Source organism: Geotrypetes seraphini, chromosome 2 (genome assembly GCF_902459505.1).
Source record: "Geotrypetes seraphini chromosome 2, aGeoSer1.1, whole genome shotgun sequence".
NCBI classification, from domain to species: domain Eukaryota; kingdom Metazoa; phylum Chordata; class Amphibia; order Gymnophiona; family Dermophiidae; genus Geotrypetes; species Geotrypetes seraphini.
In genome coordinates, this window is record NC_047085.1 from 66974393 (window position 1) to 66994029 (window position 19637).

At 46.8% G+C, this 19637-nt stretch overlaps 1 protein-coding gene across 2 annotated transcripts in view; it reads left to right on the forward strand.

The window, feature by feature from the left end:
• Nucleotides 1-19637, forward strand: part of ANKRD46 (ankyrin repeat domain 46) — a 51979-nt gene that overhangs the window by 3108 nt on the left and 29234 nt on the right. For both annotated transcript variants that reach the window (XM_033934320.1, XM_033934321.1), the window contains exon 2: nt 16703-17034. In XM_033934320.1, coding sequence (XP_033790211.1) covers nt 16724-17034 — 311 coding nt within the window. In that variant the 5' untranslated portion in view covers nt 16703-16723. The remainder of the gene's footprint in view (nt 1-16702; nt 17035-19637) is intronic.

Genomic DNA, 19637 nt, shown 5'->3' on the forward strand with positions numbered 1-19637 from the left:
TAGCCATAGTAATCTTACCCATAGGACCTGTGTTGTCAGGAATTAAGGTGCAACAGGAGGAAGTGGCAGGAAGAATTTTACAGACACCACCTTTCTCAGCAAGTATCATATCTAGGGCCATGTGGTTTTGGAAGGTCATCTGAGAAGTGGGATCTAACTGATCAGCAATACCTTGCAAGGCGTCCCTGGTATAGTTCACAAAGCATTGCTGATTATAAATGTAATTAATCCAATCAACATTCTTATTGATAGTGATGAGGGGGATAAGGGACTCAAAACCAGCCTTAACCTGATCTCGAGCCTTGAACTCGTCGGGGACCCCTCTTGGGACCCCAATTGCATCTATGTAGACATGCGGATCAAAACTACCCTACCGCTCCCCAGGATGCACAGTTATCCCCCCAATATGAGTCAGTAACACAGATGCATATATCTTTAGTTTTAGGGATATCGCCGAACCAGTGGCACTGCCACATGGCATCAATTTGTGAACAGTCCATAATGTCACAATAATCAAAGGAGAAAGTAGCTACATGCACATGGCTGGAGTTGTACCAGAAGGTGATATGCTGTTTATCCTTTTGGATTCCAACTGGGGGGCAGCCCATGGGAGGAGGTATTCCAGCTTGACGTCGTCGCGAAGGGGTGCCATTTACTGATGGGTATAGCAGAAAGTTTCATGGACCCAGGACTCATTATCCCGATAGACACAGTTGGTGATGATCCATACAGGAAAAAAGACTAGCAGTGTTGCTGTTAGGAGGAGAATGATAAAGTTGCTGGAATGATGCAGCGAAATCATCGTGCTGCTCCACTGGAGAGGAGGAGGTCTGCGCAGGGAAGGCTTGCTTCTGGGGTTTTAGGTCAACCCTTTTCAATCGACTGGCATGTATCCAGATAGGAGACTCCTCTGTGAGTAAGGCGGTCCTGGTTGCAGCGATCACAGTAGTAGGAGATCCAAAGGGAAAGTCTGACTGCTTTCTGTCCTTGGAGAGCTTCTGGACGACGAAGGTGTCACCAGGTAGAAATGAATGGGTGGGAGTCTGTAGGGAGAAAAGAGAAGCAACATTTCTTTCAACATGCCCTAACGTTTCTGTGAGCTTTCGGACATACTCTTCCTGTATCAAGGGGCAATCACTGCTTTCAACTATTGAGGGTTTATCTACCCATGGGGTGGGGAAAGGTCGTCCCATGAGGATCTCAAAGGGAAAGTAGCCAGTTGTGGAGTGAAGCTGCATTCTAATTTCAGCTAAAACATTAGGAAGGAATTTTTTCCAATTTACAAACGTGCCAGCTGTGGCTTTCCTAATTTTGTCCTTGATAATCCTATTCATGCGTTCGACAATACCGGAACTCTGTGGTTGATATGGGAGATGAAATTTCCACTCAATACGGAGTGCAGTAGCTAAGTCTTTGAAAGCAGGACCATTGTCTGAGTTAATGTGGGTGGGGCATCCCCACCTAGGGATGATCTTGTGAAGTAAAATGTTCACCACAGTCTGGGCTGTTTCATTGGTGGTGGGAAAAACTTCAGGCCATCAGGAGAACATGTCAACAATAACAAGGGCATAGTCCTGTCAGGTCCCGGTAGCATGAGGAATATGAGTAAAGTCAATTTGTAAGTGTGTAAAAGGAGAGGTGGGGTAAGTAAGGTGTTGGTGTGCTTTATGGGGTATGTTGGGGTTAGCACGGAGACAGGTGAGACATTGAGCTATATATGTCTGTATCAGGGAACGAAGATCAAGAATGAAAAAGTCACTGGCAAGGAGTTGAAATGTTGAGCGAGCACTACAATGACCAATGCCATGATATTGGGCAATGAATAAAGGGGAGCTAGCAGCTGGTATACAGGGTTTCCCCACTTTGCACCAAAGTTTGTCCGAAGGATGGCTGTGGGCACCGGCCAGGCGTCAAGTTCAGAGGAGTGAGCAAAGGATTGAAATTGGGAAAAAAGAGAGGAAGGGGGAAAGAAGAGGAAGGAGAACAGGTCTTGTGCCAGGACTCCCGCCATGGTTTTACAATTGTCTCGAGCAAAGAAATGAAACATTTGGTCATAATCAGGAAGATCCAGGCCCGGGCTAGAAACCAAAGCACATTTCAAATGTCCAAAAGCATCCAACATCTTTTTAGTCCATCTGATGAGATCAGTCATTTCAGGACCCAGGACCTGTCTCAAAATCTGGTCATAGAAGGAACAATCAGGAATCCATTGGCGGCAATAACCAATCATACCAAGAAAAGTGAGCATGTAGCTTGGTAGCTGGGTGGGGCAGACCCAGAACAGCAGCAATGCAAGAAGTACTAATTTTCCTCTGACCCTGAGACAGGACAAAACCCAGGTATTCCACCTAAGATTTACACCATTGCAGTTTCTTTCGTGACACCTTGTGACCACACACAGACAACCATTGTAAAAGGTCCAAACTATCGGCCTGACTGGTCTCCTGAGTTATGGAACATAGAAGGAGGTCGTCCACATACTGGAAGAGGACAGAACCATGAGGGGCTGTCCATGGCTGCAGAGTAGCCCGAAGGACAATGGAAAACACCACAGGGGAGTCAACATAGCCCTGGGGCATTCTACACCAAGTATACTGCTGTTGCTGGAAGGTGAAGGCATAAATTGGCTGAGTAGCTTTATCAACAGGGACGGAAAAGAAGGCATTCTTAAGGTCATTGACAGAAAAAGTGGTGGCTGCAGGTGGAATGGAGGAGAAAAGGGATGGAATGTCGGGGACAATGGGTGCAATGGGGACTACCAAAGTATGGACGAAACGGGGGGTACCATCAGCTTTGACAATGGGGTTTTTGGGCGTATTGTAGGACGAGATAGTAGATTTAATGATGCCGGAGGAAAGGAAGGAAGCAATCAACAGAGTCATGGCCCTCTCCTTTTCCTGAGAGAGTGGGTATTGCTTGATAAACACAGGGAGGAGGGATTTCATGGAAGCACGATAAGGAGTACATGAAATAGAGCCTACATCAGTGTCATCAGAAGCCCAAACTGGGGAGTCTGAGGGGAGGGCCAAAGGCATGTCTGGACAAGTGGAGAAGTAGAATGTAGACGGAGGACGAATGGGAATGACGGGGGAAAGGACATGCAAGCCTCCTGCATCATCTGTAGTGAGCTGAATGAGGAAAGGGAAGAAAAGATCTCGACCAAGAAGGCTAACAGGACAGTCAGGAATTATGAGAAAAGAGTGCTGAAATAGAGTGGAGCGGTATCTGGGTGAGCTACAGACAAGGGTATCACGATAAGATTTAGTCAAAACCCCATTAATTCCCTTAGAAGGTTCAGCATTCATTCACGGACCCCGATAGTCCTCACTGATGTGCTACAGGTGGCACTGGAGTCTACAAGGAAAGGCACTGGACTCCCCTGGACAAGAAGAGATAGGGGGGAATCCTTGGCGGAGACAGATACCAAAGTGAATGCTGGGGTGTAAACCTCCGGGCCCCTTCATTGGCAAAGTGTATGTGTGGGGGTGGGGGGGGGTGCCAAGAAATGGGGAAGTGAGGAGGAGTGTCAGGCGGCACCGCAGTGAATCCATATTTGCATGGGCACTGAGACCTGTCTCTTGGGTCCAGGTTTCCTTAAACCTCTTCCAGAAATCCACAACAGTTTCACGGGTTTCCTGTTTACAAGCTACTGCAGTAGGAAGGGAGGACCTAGACTTAAAACAGCTATCGAGCTCTGCTTGCAATTCATTCTACATTATAGTATTTCCTGCCTCAGTGTTAAGGTGGAACTTGCAAATTATACGGGGGAGGGCTGGTGACACATAGATTTTTCTTTCAGCTACATGTAATTGAGCTGAAGGGAGAATGGAATGTTTCATATACACACAGGCAACATAAGCTTTACAAGTCTCATCTTTCTTAGGAGGGGGAGGATCCTTAGTGCCTTTCTGACCCATTACAAAACACAACTTGGTAATACACAAATCTCGCTTACCTTATAAGCAAGACACAGTAATAGACAATGTAATATAAATCTTATAATCTAAGCGATAGAAAGAAGAAGTACATGCACAAAGGTTTAGCCCCACAGACGACAGAGCGGGCAGGTGTTTCTATTGATGATATTATTCTTCCCAAAAGAACATGTGGCTACTCATGTACTGCAGGAGTTCCCAAAACTCCATAAAAGACTTCCCAAAAGTCTTAATAACAAACAAGGGCTTGGAAAAGGACACGGACACCAATGAGAATTCAAGATTCACCATACTCACCGGAGCCCCGGTACCGATCCAATCCCGGACGAGCTGAAAAGGTTCTGGTCCCAATAGTGCCTCACAACTCTGCCGTCTGTAACTCAGATGCATCTGGGGACAACCTCCTTAGAAAAAACACACTCTCATACAAACAGTTGTGTATCCAAAGAGATGTCCGTTTATTCAGTGTCCAAGTACATATATTTATAGTCTCCTTGTACATGCGCACTTACAAGCTAGTTATGGGTCAGTTTCTGTGTATAACCATATGTGGAAGAAAGCTAAGTTTTGTTTCTTATACATGGCATCAGCTTACAGGAAATAGCAAGCAGACTGACAGGGAGGGGGTTGGAGGATTTCCAAAGCCAGCACAAGCAGCTTTACAGATAACAAAGAGAAGAAAGGTTTTATGATTTCCGTACAACAGTGTGATCATTCATTTGCAACAGACTAGGCTTGCAAAGAATACACTCATAGAGATAAATCCCATGTGGATGAGGGGACAAATTTGTCCCTGTGTCATTCTTTAATGGCTTTACAGAGTCTGTTGAGATAAACAGATGGGAGGCTAAACTCAAGTTGAAGAGCAAGGCCATTTGCTTCCTGAAGTAGGGGTTCATTTCCTGTGTGGGTGGTACCAACAGAGAAGGACTAAAGAATGAGGGGACTCCCTGCACAATGATAGCCAGAAGGGCATTCAAAACAGGCTGTTGTGGTTCGAGAGGTGAAGGGTAGAGGTGATAAAGGAAGCTGCTGCACATGATGGGAAGGGGGGGGACGTGAAAGAGGCATAAAGTATAAAACATTTTTCCAGGAAGGAGGAAATAGTAAACAAAGTGGTGTGAGGGGGGGGGTGGAGCAGTGGAAGGAGAGAGATGATGTATAAGGGAGGAGACATTCTGGGGAGTAGGAAAAGGAGAGGTGCTGTAAATTGTGTATGCTGAATGAAGGACAGACATGTTGGAGATAATGGGGGTTAGTAGGGAAATGAAGGAAGGAGATGCTGAAGATTCCTGGGGGAAAGGAGGAAGGAGAGAAGCTAAATGAAATCATGGGGAGAAGGGATAAACATGTTGGCTGTTGTGGAGGGGGAATTCCCAGAAAGAAGGAAAGTATAATGATCAGAGGCAGTGGGAAGAGCACAATCTGTTGTACAGGGTGGGAAAGAGGGATAAAAGAAGAGAGAAGGGGAATAAGCTGGAAGGAGAGGGCATAGAATGAAGTTAAGAGGTGATGGGCTCAGGAGTAATGTAAGAAAATACTTTACAGAAAGAGTGGTAGATGTGTGGAATAGTCTCCCGATGGAGGTAATGGAAATGAAGTCTCATTTCAAAATAACATGGGACAGGCATGTGGGATCTCTTAGAGAGAGGAGGAGATAGCAGATGTGGATGGGCAGACTATCTGCCATCATATTTCTATGTTTCTAACTAGTAAGGTGAAAAGAGTGACATGCTGGATAACCTGGTTGGTGGGAGGAGGGGGACAGAGGGAGATGAGAGATGCTGTAGATAATGGAGGGTAGGGGTAAAAGACATTCTGTTGCATTGAGGGTAAGAGAAGGGGAGAAAGGAAATAAGCTTGCTGGTGGCTGCAGGGTGAATGTGAAGCATATAGTCTGTTGCATGGGTTGGGTCGGTGGAGGGGTAAGAAAAAAGAGAGGTTATAAGATGGATAGTGGAATTATTAACTAGTAAGAGGGACAGCATGGGGGGGGCATAATGGGAAGAAGGGAGGGCAGACCAAGGGGCAGGACAGGAAGGAAGACATGCTGAACATCAAGGTTTCATGAAAGAAAGATGCAGAAAATTGAGGAGGGGAATGAAGGAGTGACATACTGGAGATTATATAGGAGAGAGATGCTGGAAATTATGAGAGGAGAAAACAAGATAGATGTAGGAATTGGGAGAGGAAGAAAGAGATTGTAAGCATCACAAGGGAGGGGGTGAGGGAAGAACAGAAATGCTGGACATCACAGAAGTTTGAGAGATAAGGAGCAAGAGATATGCTAGATGTATTTGGGTGATTCCAGCCCTTTTGGTAGAAATGGGTGTGGATCTGCCCAGATCCAGCAATTGTTATCATTAGAATGATTGTATACACATGGATACAGCATCCAGTCTTGCCAGAAAGCCTTGATCCCCCTGTATACATGCGGATACAGCCCTTCTTGTAATGATTGTTGGATCTGGGCATATCTGGATCCTGGAAGATCCTGTGCTTTTGATGGAGGAGTTCTGAATTTGAGTGTTTCCAGCTGCCTGCTTGTCCTGGGATAATCATGATTTAAATCATGGTTATCCCGTGACAAGCAGGCAGCATATTCTCATATGTGGGGTGATGTCATACACATAACCCATCTAAAGTGAACTGTCACTTTAAGAAATTAAAAGATTTGCCCATACTGTGCATGTGTGGGTGCCTTCCCGCCTGCTGCCAGCTTGCGGGACCATCAGTTTTTTGTTTTCTGCAGAGAAGCCATATTTTGTTTTTTTCTTCACACACCTTCCTTTAGGCATATATTGTATACTTTTTTAACATGTACCTTTTACCCATGTGTATTTTCTGAATATAATTTGCGTGTTTTGTGCCTTCCCTTATTATTTTTTTCTTTAATACTTTATTTGCCAGTATTACTAAAAGGAGTGCTGTTTTTCTGTTAGGCCTGTGCCTACTAGCACTCCTCTCTGAGGAACCTCATGTCAGCGTTTTTTTCTCTCAGGGTCGTTGACCTCTCAATTTTTAGATTTTCAGGCCGGTGTTGGAATGGCATCGAGGATAGCCAACTCCAACACAGGCTTTTCGCCACCCTACACCAGGGCTGTCGACTTCAACATCCAGCTTTACCTCAGCTATTTCGGTGTTGCTGCCATCAGGGAAGCCCTGGTTGTTGATACTCTTCTCAAGTCTAAGAAGTCATCCATAGTGTCAGCTTACGCTAAGGCATGGAAGGCCTTCCAACATTGATGCACCCAAGACCAGGAGGACCGTATTCAGCTCCGATCTCACTGATTCTCGCCTTTCCTCAGGCTGATTTGGATAAAGGCCCTCATCGTGACTTATCTGCGGATCTAAGTGGCTGAGCTTTCTTGTTTTAGAGCCCAGGACCGTCGGTCCTCATTGGTGTCTCATCCTAATATCGCTTAATTCTTGAAGGGGGCTCTTCATGTCCAACCACTGGTTAAGCATCCTTTCCCCATCTGGGGCTTTAACCTGGTGTTGTCTAGCCTCGCCAAGGCTCTTTTGGAGCCCCTTTGAAATGCTTCCCTCTTGGACTTGACACTCGAGACCATTTTTTCTGGTTGGATTTACTTCAGTGCGTCATATGTTGGAACTGCAGGCTTTGTCTTGCCAAGACCCTTTTCTCCGGATTTCGGAGGCAGGGGATTCCCTTCAGATGGTTCCTTCCTTTTTGATGAAGGTTGTTTTAGCTTTCCATGTTAATCAGGAAGTGTGTTTGCCCATCTGTCAGCCAACTGGTTCCAGGACATAGGACCACCTGATGAACATAAGAACATAAAAATTTCCGCTGCTGGGTCAGACCAGTGGACCATCGTGCCCAGCAGTCCGCTCACATGGTGGCCCCCAGGTCAAAGACCAGTGCTCTAAATGAGTCCAGCCTCACCTGCATACTTTCCAGTTTAGCAGGAACTTGTCTAACTTTGTCTTGAATCCCTGGAGGGCGTTTTCCCCTATAACAGAAACTGGATATACACAGAGTTCTTCTGTGTTATCTGGGAGTGTGTAGCGCAGGGGTTAGAGCTAGAGCCTCAGCACCCTGAGGCTGTGGGTTCAAATCCCTCGCTGCTCCTTGTGACCCTGGGAAGTCACTTAATCCCTTCATTGCCCCAGGTACACTAAATAGAATTTGAGCCCACCGGGACAGATGGGGAAATATGATAAAGTGGTATATAAATAATAAAATTAATTTGTGCTGATACATTCTGTTAAGCGGGGCACTCCCACTTCCAAGGCCACAATTTCCAGATGGATCCATAGGGCCATTTCGTCAGCCTACATTCTTTCTGGGAAACAGTCCCCTGTTTCCTTCAAGACGCATTCTACCAGGAGTGTGGCTTCTTCATGGGCTGAAGCTAGATCTGTCTCTCCTGAGGAGATTTGCAGGGCAGCAACATGGTTTTCTCTTCACACGTTTGCCAAGTTTTCTAGAATGGATATAGCTAAAGGACAGGAATCTGCTTTTAGGTTCTCGGTCCTAAGGGCCAGTGCAGCAAGCCCACTCTAGATTTTTGGGGAACTGCTTTTGTACGTCCCAGCTGTCTAGAATGACACTCATTCACTGGAAAAAGAGATTATGTACTTAACCTGGAAAGCTCTTTTCCAGTAGATAGATGAGACATTCTAGACTCCCCGCCCTGTCCTTCCTGCGCCTGCTTTCAGTTTTCTTTTTTTTTGTGTGTGTAATAATTTTTATTGAGAAAGCAGTCAAAGACAAACAACAAGGCCCAAACTGAGGACCAAAATACTAGTACAGAAGAAAGGTAAATCACTGGTAGATACAAAGCCGTACAACAGAAGAAGTGCAATCGAAACAATCGCTAGGAATATATACAAAATCAGCTAGATAGGAAAGGAGAACCCTGCCAATTCAGGTTCAGGTATGTGCACCAAAAGACCCTCCTAAAGATATCAAAGACTGCAAAATCATTTTTCAAAAGTAGCAATCCCCCTCGCAACCAATCCCCACTCATCCAGCAGACAAAATCATCCCTCTCAAGCAATCCACACAAACCACACCAATCATACACCAAGCACACCTCAAGCAAACAACAAGCAGCCGAGCTCGAGAGTCACCGACCAGACCTGTGGGGCGAAACCCCATGAAGGCAAGCCTCCAAATCCAAAAAAAAGGAACCAGACTAAGGCAAGGTAGCAGGTACTGCAGAGTCAGCCGCATCTTGAAACGTCCTCCATAAGGAAACATACGCATAGGTCTGGAGTTCAAATGTAGCTAGTTCCCGCATTTTGTTGAGCCACTGACTAAAGGAAGCTGGCGCCACCTCCACCCAATGTAAAAGCAAAATCTTTTTCACCACCAGGAGTGCAGTATATAAAAACTTCTGGGATGGTGGGAAAAACCCCGCAGCAGACACCTCCCCCATTTCTCCCAAGAGCAAGAGGCCATAAGACCTGGGTACCGTCCGGCCAAGAAGGCCATCAAGAAAAGGGAGAACCTGGAGCCACAGAACCGAATGAGGACACTCCAAAAACATATGTACCAGTGTGCCTGTCGCCCTCCGACAATGAGAGCAAGTAGCATCGGCCCATAATCCCATAGCCTGTCCTCTAGCCCTAGAAATATAAGCCTGATGCAAGATCCTATATTGCATCTCCCGGAGGTCCATAGAGCTCGTGAATTGAATAAGGTTAGTAAAAAGGGCCAAAAACTGGGTCTCATTATAGTCAAGGGCCAGATCACGAGCCCATTGGGCCGAAACCCTATGCAGATAAGAGGTGGGAAGAGCAGTTTTTAAGAGCCTATACCAGGTAGCTAGGGTATTAATGTGAGAAGGGAAGAGGGCCAAACAGGCGTCCAATTTGCCAAAAGCCCACTGCTCATCCCACTTTCGTGTTAAGGAAAAATAGTAGTGTCTGGCTTGCAAGTAAGCCCAAAAATGTGAGGCCGGAAGGTCCCAACGGGACTGTAATTGTTGAAAAGTGGGGCAAGTCCCCGCACCCTCAGCAGAGAGATGTCGCACGCTGACACAGCCCTGGGACTCCCACAGGTGAAATCCCAATGGACCCATTCCCGGAAGAAAATGAATATTACCTACAGGGGCAAAAACGGAGATGCCTGCGGAGCCCGCCGCTGCAGCCTCCACCACCACCACCAGGCCTGACGAAAAGGTCTCAGAAGATGAAATCCACCCCCGGGGAAGACCGTGGATGCAAATGCAATAAAGAGACAAAGGAATGAGGAGCACACCATGCCGTTATCCACCCCTGTGGAGAATACCTAAACTGTCCCGAGATGCCCTCATGGACAAAGCGCATCAAGGAAGCAACATTATATAGGCGAATGTCCGGCAGATTCATTCCACCCTGCCTGGTGTCCAAGGATAGGGTAGCGAAGCTGATTCGAGCCCTTTTGTTATGCCACAGAAAAGAAAGAAGAAGAGACCGAAAGGCTTGGGCATCTTTATTCAGGATCCAAAGTGGGATCGTTTGAAGCGGATATAAAAGTTTCAGCAAGAGAACCATTTTAAACAATGCCGCTATACCCCTTAGAGAAAGCGGCAAATCTTTCCACTTCTCACAAAGTTGACGAATAGTCTCAATATGATGGAGAACATTATACTTAGAGATGAGATGAGATTGGGTGCTCAAATAGACTCCGAGATAGCGCATGGGTTTCCGGACGGGAGGAATGGGAAGATCGTCATGCCACAGCTCATGTCGATGAGAAGCCAGGGGCAAGAGTTCCGACTTAGCACAATTAACTCGGAGGCCCGATATGGTCCCAAAGTCTCGGACAAGAGAGAGAGCCACCGGTAGGTGCAGAGGCGCTTTTTCAAAATATAACAAAATGTCGTCCGCAAATAGATTAATGCGACTCTCTTTGGCTCCAACTTTAATACCAAGAAGGAGAGAATTGGAATGAATCTTAACTGCCAAAGGTTCAATAGCCAGAAGGAAAAGAAGCGGGGACAAAGGGCACCCCTGCCTAGTACCTCGTTCAAGCGGAAATGGCGAAGTGAGTTGTCCATTAACAAGAAGCCGAGCCTGGGGCAAAAAATAAAGACTGCGCACCCAGTCCAGAAATGCGCCCTCCAACCCATAGTGACCCATAACCCAAAAAAGGTAGGACCAAGAGATGCTATCAAACGCCTTCTCCATGTCAAGGCCCACAATAGGTGCCCGATTGTCTCCCCCCCCCCCCCCCCCGTCGAGAATAGATGGCAATCAAAGCCCTCGTAAGATTCATGGAAGCATATCTTCCAGGTACGAAACCTGCCTGATCTTCATGAATAAGAAGGTGGAGATAGGCGTTCAGACGCCGAGCAAGCAAGGCGGCTAGCAATTTTGCGTCTTGATTGAGAAGTGATATGGGTCTTTAAGAACCCACCTGAGACGGGTCCTTACCCAGCTTGGGTAGCAAAATAACGTGCGCCATATTATAGCGGTCCACACCCTTCTGAGAATGCAAGGAATTAAAAGCAGCTGCCAAAGAAGGGGAGATGACGTCGGACAAAATCTTATAATACTCTGGTCCATAACCATCAGGCCCCGGAGATTTAGTTAATTTAAGTGCCTTAATACCCAACTCCACCTCAAGGCGATCAACGGGAGCATTCAGGGCCTGAATCTGAGATGGTTGAAGCTTCGGTAGAAGGACATCCCTAAAAAAATGGTCCCGATCTGCATCCACGAACGGCCGACAAGCATACAAATCCTTATAGTACGTCACAAATTGTTGCAGGATCTAATCTAATCTAATCTAAACCTTAAGTTTATATACCGCATCATCTCCATGAGTATGGAGCTCGACACGGTTTACAAGAACTTAAAATAGTGGATATGTGTGCTTCTGTCGTATAGGTGTGACCCTGTGGGTCGGTAATAGCCATAATGATTTGACGCTTGCGATAGGGACGGACCAGACGGGCCAGCAACCGGCCCGCTCTCCCCCCCCCCCCCCACCGATGTAAGTTATAACGACAAAAATACAAGTCTCTCTCCGCTCGCTGGGTGAGAATCGCATCAATCTGTTGCCTAAGAGCTCGTATGCGGATACGATCAGCATCCTGCAGAGTCCTCTGGTGTCGCCTCTGTAACTGTTGTAGTTCGCCCGATAACAGCAACAAATCCGCTTCCAATTTCTTTTTCTTTCCAGCAATATATGCTATAACGAAACCACGTAGTACCGCCTTGGAAGCCTCCCAGAAGAGACCCGGATCAAGGTCAGAAGCATAGTTGGCACTTTTCCCGCAGATATCTACGAAAAGCAAGATCTTTAAACAGGTATCCCGGGAAACGCCAAGTCCGATCAGAGGAATCAGCGGTGATTTGAAGGGAGAGGACCACAGGAGAATGATCAGAAAGCGGGACTTCCATGATGTCGACAGCATGAACGAGGGGCAACAGCGAGGGAGAGAGCGGGTATAATCAAGACGGGTATAGAGATTATGGGGATTAGAGTAAAACGTGTAAGTGCGTTCCGTAGGGTGGAATAAGCACCAGATATCCAGAAGCCCAAGCTGCAAGGTCATAAAATTAACTCCCTTGCCCATGTGGTCCCGAGGGATGCGCTTGGCGGGAGCGCAATCCTGAGCGGGGTCCGCTGTGATGTTAAAATCACCCCCCAAAATAACTTGGTATCCCGGGTACTGTGCCAGCCGCGACAACATCCCTGAAAAGAAACAGTGATTATAGATATTAGGGGCATATACATTACAAAGTAGGTATTTCCGGCCCCAAAGCTCGCCCAACACCAGGACATATCGACCCTCTTTATCTTGAATAACCTTATGCAATTGAAACGGGAGTTGTTTGTGAACCAGAATAGCTACCCCCCTTTGACGGGCACTATACGAGGAATAGTACACCTCCCCCACCCAGTCCCTCCTGAGTTTCTCATGTTCTACCGGCGTGAGGTGAGTCTCTTGCAGGAAAGCAATGTCAATACGTTCCCTACGAAACCAAGAAAGTATTTTCTTCCGTTTGATCGGGGAGTGGATCCCATCCACATTGAGGGTGACAAGTTTCAAATTAACCATTATCTACCCCTCTTGGAACAGCAGGAGCAAAAAGGGCAAGAAAAGAAGAGAGGGAAGAAGGCCCCCCAGCTAGGCCCTCCTCCCACAAATCCCCATGGGATTCACCCCTCAGCAAAAGAGAAGAAGCCCGTACTCTCGAGACTCCAAACACACATTCCCAGGCATACGCCATCCAACACACTCCCCCCAGCCCCCTCCCATCCCTACCCCCTCCCCAGAAACAATCCAACCATTCATCATACAGCCCATCCTGAAAACCAAAACGTAACAAATACCCCGAACCCCCCTCCCCCCAGAAAACAAAGTTCAGCAAGATGTCCATTTAGTCAGCACAAGTGCAACAGGACCAACAGACTCCCGCATGAGTGGGCAGAGGAAAAAATGCCCAGCAAGGTCTCCGCATCAGGCGACAGGGCAAGAGAGGCAGACCCCCAGCAGGCCAGGCGTAGACCCGTGCCCCGCAGGTAAAGCTTCAACAGAGGCAGGTACCAATGAAGCAGCCACGGGCAGGCAAGCACTCAATAATAGGAGGCAAGATCCCCTGAGGGCTGCCACCCCCCAGGCGGAGTCTCAAAGATGGAAGCAGATGCAAGAAGGTCCCCCTGCCCAGGAAACAAAGAGAACTCTGGCCTCAAGCCAGGGTCGCAGGGCAGAAACCCAAGCAAGGACTCCGCAGTCTTCAGCGCAGTCTTCAGCCCCTCAGGTGGCCGGCAGCCCCTCCAGTTATGAGCGAAGCTCCGCCAGGGTATCCATGGTGACCACACTGTTGTTAAGAGTAATGTGGACTTTAGCTGGATACTGGAGGGAGAATTTAACTCCACTGGCATGGAGCTGGGTGCAATAGGGCGCCAGAGCCCGCCGGCACTCAGATAATTTGATGGAGAAATCCTGGAAGAGCAAGAGCTTGGTGCCATGATAGTCCAGGAAGCGGGTGCGCCGGTAAGCCTCTAGTATGCGAGCTTTAATGACATAATTAAGAAAACGGGCTATGACTGGGCACGGCCACGCTCCCTCAGCTCGTGGGGCCCCAATGCGATGAACCCTCTCCACATGTATTGGGCCCAAGGAAGATGGAAGTCCCAGGGCTTGGGGAAGCCACGTGGCCACCAAATCGCCCAGCTCAGAGTCCCGGACAGTCTCCGGCACCCCAATGAGCCGCAGATTGTTGCGTCGGCTGCGATTTTCTGCCTCCTCCGCTGCAATTTTCTGCCTCCTCCGCCCGGTCCTCTAGCAGTTTGACTTGGCTCTCCAGGGCACTAATACGGACGTCCGCCGCCACCGCCCGCTCCTCGTGCGCCGAGATGCGCTCCGCCTGCTGAAGCCGTGCAGCATGACCCGCTATGCTGTCTTTTACTTCCTCCATCACGGTGTGCAGTTTGGAGAGTTTCTCATCCAGGAGCTTGGAGAGATGGCAGACGGAGACCTGCATGTCCGCATCTTGCGGGGGCGGCACTGGAGAGATCGGGCTAGAGGCGGCCATGTTAGGAGTCTTAGTAGATTTTTCTTTGCCAGACCTCGTGGACTTGATCGGCATCCCTGCCAAACGGAGCCAAGCTGCACCCCTCCTGAGCTCCCGACTCACTGCCGCAGCGATCTCAAGCAGAGAGGAGTTAAATCGCCAGGGCGAATTCGCTGACTACAAGCAGTTTATACAGCGTTTAGATGGAGGGAGAGCGAAGCTCGAGCCAGAGACGTCCGGTCAGCTCGCTACCATCACGTGACCCCCTGCTTTCAGTTTTCAGTCTGTTATGCTTCTCCAAGCTGATTATTGTATGCCTGTCATCCCGCATGGGCTGGGAAGAATTTGTATATACAGTGGTACCTCGGTTTACGAGTGCACCGGTTTGCGAGTGTTTTGCAAGACGAGCAAAACATTCGCAAAATTGGTGCCTCGGAAACCAAGTGTGCCTCGATTTATGAGCGCCCCCCCTCTCCCCCCGCGATCCAGCACCCCCCGCTCGGGCCGCACCCCCTCCCCCACCACGATCCGGCATCCCTCAAGCACCCAACCACCCACCCGATCACATTCCTTACCCCTATTTGGCACTGGCACCAACGCACAGGACATGCTGGTGCTGGTGCACGAAGATCTGCCTTCTTTGTGCTGGGCCTTGAGCATCTGTGCATGCTCAAGGCCTTCGGGTTCCTGTTCTCTCCGAGATTCTCCGGAGATCCAAGAATCTCAGAGAGAACGGGAACCCGAAGGCACAAAGAAGAAGGTAGATCTTCCCGGCACCGGCATGTCCTGTGCGTTGGTGCTGGTGCCAATTAGGGGTAAGGAATGTGATGCCGGATCGCAGCGGGGGGGTGCGACGCGAGCGGGGGGGTGCCGGATTGCGGGGGGGGGGGGCACCACGAGCAGGGGGATGGTGGATCACACGGGGGGGCCTTCATGAGTGGGGGGAGCAATGCCGGTTCTTGGGGGGGTAGAGCAGCGCCGCTGGCCTCAGGGGGGTGGGAACGAATCAAGCGAGTTTCCCTTAGTTCCCCTTAGTTCCTATGGGGAAACTTGGTTTGATATACGAGTATTTAGGTTTACGAGCATGCTTCTGGAACGAATTATGCTCATAAACCAAGGTTCCACTGTATGTTCCATTTATTGGGGAGTAGTTTCTGATTTCCTTTGAAGCCTGAATTGGCAGTTAACGGTACTGTTTAGTTAGTTTTGAGCAGAACAATTTGTTTAAGCCTGTTGCTACAGGTGCCTCTACTTCACATATATTAGGTGCTTCTCTGTACTTGGGTACGAACTGTAGAGACCGCTAAACTGCACAGTGAAGTACAGTAAATCTCTAGGTTAAGAACAAGTTACTTTTAAAGCTGTTCTTAAGTCAGATTTGTATATAACTCAGAACTTGTAGATTTTAAGATTCTTGCTGCTCACCTCTGCTCCCAGCTGACAAAAGGGCCAACTGCCCTTACCAGTGTTCCCTCTAAGATACAGCATGTACAACCACACACTGTTCTTAATTTGTCCATACATCATTCCTAAATCTGCAGAAGGAGAAGTGTAGGAATCTATGCCACTGGAAATCAAATGAAGCCGCAGCAACATTCTTAAGTACAAGTCGTACTTAAGTCGGGCATCTGTAACCCGGGTCCTGCCTGTACACCAAAGGCAGAGTGAAAAATCCACAGTGGATTCCTTCTGCAGCATGCGGATATGGGGAAATAACCCAGCTATCTAGAATGTCTCACCTACCTACTGGAAAAGAGCTTATTAGGGTAAGTGCATAATCTCTTTTACAAGGATGCTGCGGAAGGGACCTTACAAAACAGTTTGAGAAGTGGTACAATACAACGGAGATGAACATAAGTATTGTACTCCAGTGTAAGGCTTGCAGTTTATCCGTCAGTAAGGTTCTACTTCAGACATGGAAATAGTGACAAATGTTGACACAGGGAGATTATGAAAAGAGCCAACAGAAGCCTTCCAATAAATAATGGATATTGACAAATCTATTTTGTAGCAAAAGTTGCTTGCTACACTCTCAAAATAATCAAGCACATGGGATTATTTATTGCAGAAGTAGAAGGAGCTTGTGTGACACTGGCTGGATACTTAGCTACCCTTGATTTTAGTAAAGAGACTCAATCTTACTTACATTGGAGAGCACATGATTTTTAATGAGTTTTAAATATTTAAGGGTACATATTTCCTTGGTTTCATTGCAATGAACATCCTTGTGCACATGTGTAAAACATAGTGGGCTAAGGCACTGCTAAAGTTCAGTATTCATTTATTTGCAGGTGCACAGAATATACACCACCATGTCATATGTTTTCGTAAATGATTCTTCACAGACAAATGTTCCGCTGCTTCAGGCATGCATTGACGGTGATTTTAATTACTCTAAGCGACTACTTGAGAGTGGCTTTGACCCAAATATTCGTGACAGCCGTGGACGTACTGGCCTTCACCTTGCTGCAGCTAGAGGAAATGTCGACATCTGTCAGCTGTTGCACAAATTTGGTGGTGACCTACTTGCCACAGATTACCAGGGTAACACTGCCCTTCATCTATGTGGCCATGTTGATACGATTCAGTTCCTGGTTTCTAATGGGCTTAAAATTGACATTTGGTAAGTTATTTTTGTTCTACCTATATTTTTTGAGGAGATTCCTCCATTCTTCTTTATAGGCCCTCTTGCCCCAAGTCTGTCTATTGTGCTGGTCCTATAGCATGTGGGTCTCCATGTACATATATTCTCTATTTAAAGATGTCCTATCTAAAGGCTGGCCAAAATTTTTTGGGGGAGGGGGTTCAATGTCGGCTGAAACTGAAACTGTTTAACCGCTTTTGGCTGAAACTGCAGTCAAAACTTGTCTGGTCTCAGCCAAAAACAAAAACTAAAGTTTGGTTGTGTGAATGTGAACCATTGAGGCCCACTGGAGATTGTCAGAGCTTGCAGTTGACAGCTAAACCATAGGAAATTACTCTCTAGAGCAGGGCTGCCCAAGTCCGGTCCTCGAGATCTACTGGCAGGCCAGGTTTTCAGGATATCCACAATGAAAATGCATGAGAAAGATTTGCATGCACTGCCTTCTTGGTATGCAAATCTCTCTCATGCATGTTCATTGTGGAAATCCTGAAAACCTGGCCTGCCAGTAGATCTCGAGGACCGGACTTCCCAACCCTGTCCTGGAGGAACACCAGGCCAATCGGGTTTTCAGGCTAGCCCTAATGAATATGCATGAGAGAGATCTGCATATGATGGAAGTGATAGGCATGCAAATTTGCTTCATGCATATTCATTAGGGCTAGCCTGAAAACCCAATTGGCCTGGTGTTCCTCCAGGACAGGGTTGGGAATCACTGCTCTAGAGTCCTTGGAACAATTGAGAGAGCTATTTTAACAAAGACTTCTCAACAAGCTTGGCGCATTTATGTTCCCAAGCCGGTGCAGATATAGTTAAATATTTTCCAAGACAGGACCTTTGTGAAAATATGTTTTTAAAAAATCATGATTACCAGCTTTTTAGCCTTACTCAACGGTATACAAATAACAAGAAAAAGTAGCATTGAGATGTTTCCTATTTTGTATTAAGGACAGGCTTGATATAATTCTTTATTAAACAGGATAAGAGTCCCAGATATTGATCTATTCTACACTGTGAACTTTATACCAGCCTGATGCAGTCCAGAATAAAAAAGCACAATCAAGAGCAATGCACGTACATTTCTCAAATTTTCTAATATTATTTCCCTACTAACACTATAAGCTTGACTAGTGCTTGTGTTTGAAAACAATCACTGCAGGTTCCCTTCTCAAGAAGCCAGCTTTTACACACCACAAGTGATTAAAATGCTGCATCTTCATCATATCCAATAGAGCATTTAAATTCTTCAGAAGCACCCGTATAATATCCAAGCCAGAACATATATATTATTTAAATAATGAAAGATTTTACCTCCCAGCAAAATAGCCTCTGCACATGTAGACCTCAGCTAATGAAAACTGAAACTAAGTCATTGCTTTTACATTAGCTGATTTTGCACTACATTTGGAGCGACAGAGAGGCTAATTGCTAAGGAACTTATCATCCCAAATTTACAGACCTAAATTCCTGATAAACCTTTGTATCAAAAGCATTTATTTGGAGCACTCTATGAATCATATACCTACTAGCAAGATCACAACTCCATTACTTGCAATCATGAGAACGTAAGAGTTGCCATACTGGGACAATATCCTGTTTCCAACAGAGGCCAATCCAGGTCACAAGTACTTGGCAAGATCCCAAGGAGTAAAACAGATTTTATGCTGCTTTTCCTAGGAATAAACAGTGGATTTTCTCAAGCTGTCTTAATAATGGCTTATGGACTTGTTTAGGAAAGTATCCAAACCTTATTTTAAACCCTGATAAGGTAACTGCTTTTACCACATTCTCTATCAACAAATTCCAGATTTTAATCACACTTTCAGTGAAGAAATATTTTCTCCGGTTTGTTTTAAATCTACAATGCTTCTTAGTAACTTCATTGCATGCCCCCTAGTCTAAGTATTTTTGATAAGAGTAAACAAGTGATTCACATCTACCCGTTCCACTTCGCTCAGTATTTTATAGACCTCTGTAACAGCTGTAGCCCAGTTACCCAGAGTCATACAAATACTAACAAGCAGTCTGGGGAGGTAGGAGAATAAGCTTTTTTTAACACAGAATTAGGGGTCTGTTTTCCTCACAGATCTCCCATCACAGAAACCAGCTGCTTTCCCAAAATACACTGCCCCTCTCAATTTAGTTTAGTCAGTCCAGAATTCTGGGTGACAGTCCTTTGCATCTAGCCAGGAGCACAGTTCATGCAACCCCCGTCTCTGAGAGAGTTTTAAGAAGCAGCTTTTTTACTTATTCCTGTGCAAGCAAAAAAAAACTTCAGTTCAGTGGTTTCCTACCTCAGTTGGTAATAAGTTGCAGTTCTCTCCTGATCCTCTACCTCCTTTCTTCACTCTAGGACCTCTGGTTCTGATTAGAGAATGACACAGGCACCTTTTACCGCAGAATGGGGACAAGACCTTTCACCGCTCCGCGGGAATGGGGACAAGATCTTTCATCGCCCCGTGGAAGCAGTGAAAAGTCTTGCTCCTGTGGTAAAAAAATTGCGCCCGAGTCAGACTCATTATCTCCTTCCCAGCTCCTCTTGGGCCTATTTTACCTTCAAGAGCCAACCATGCCACGATGAAGAC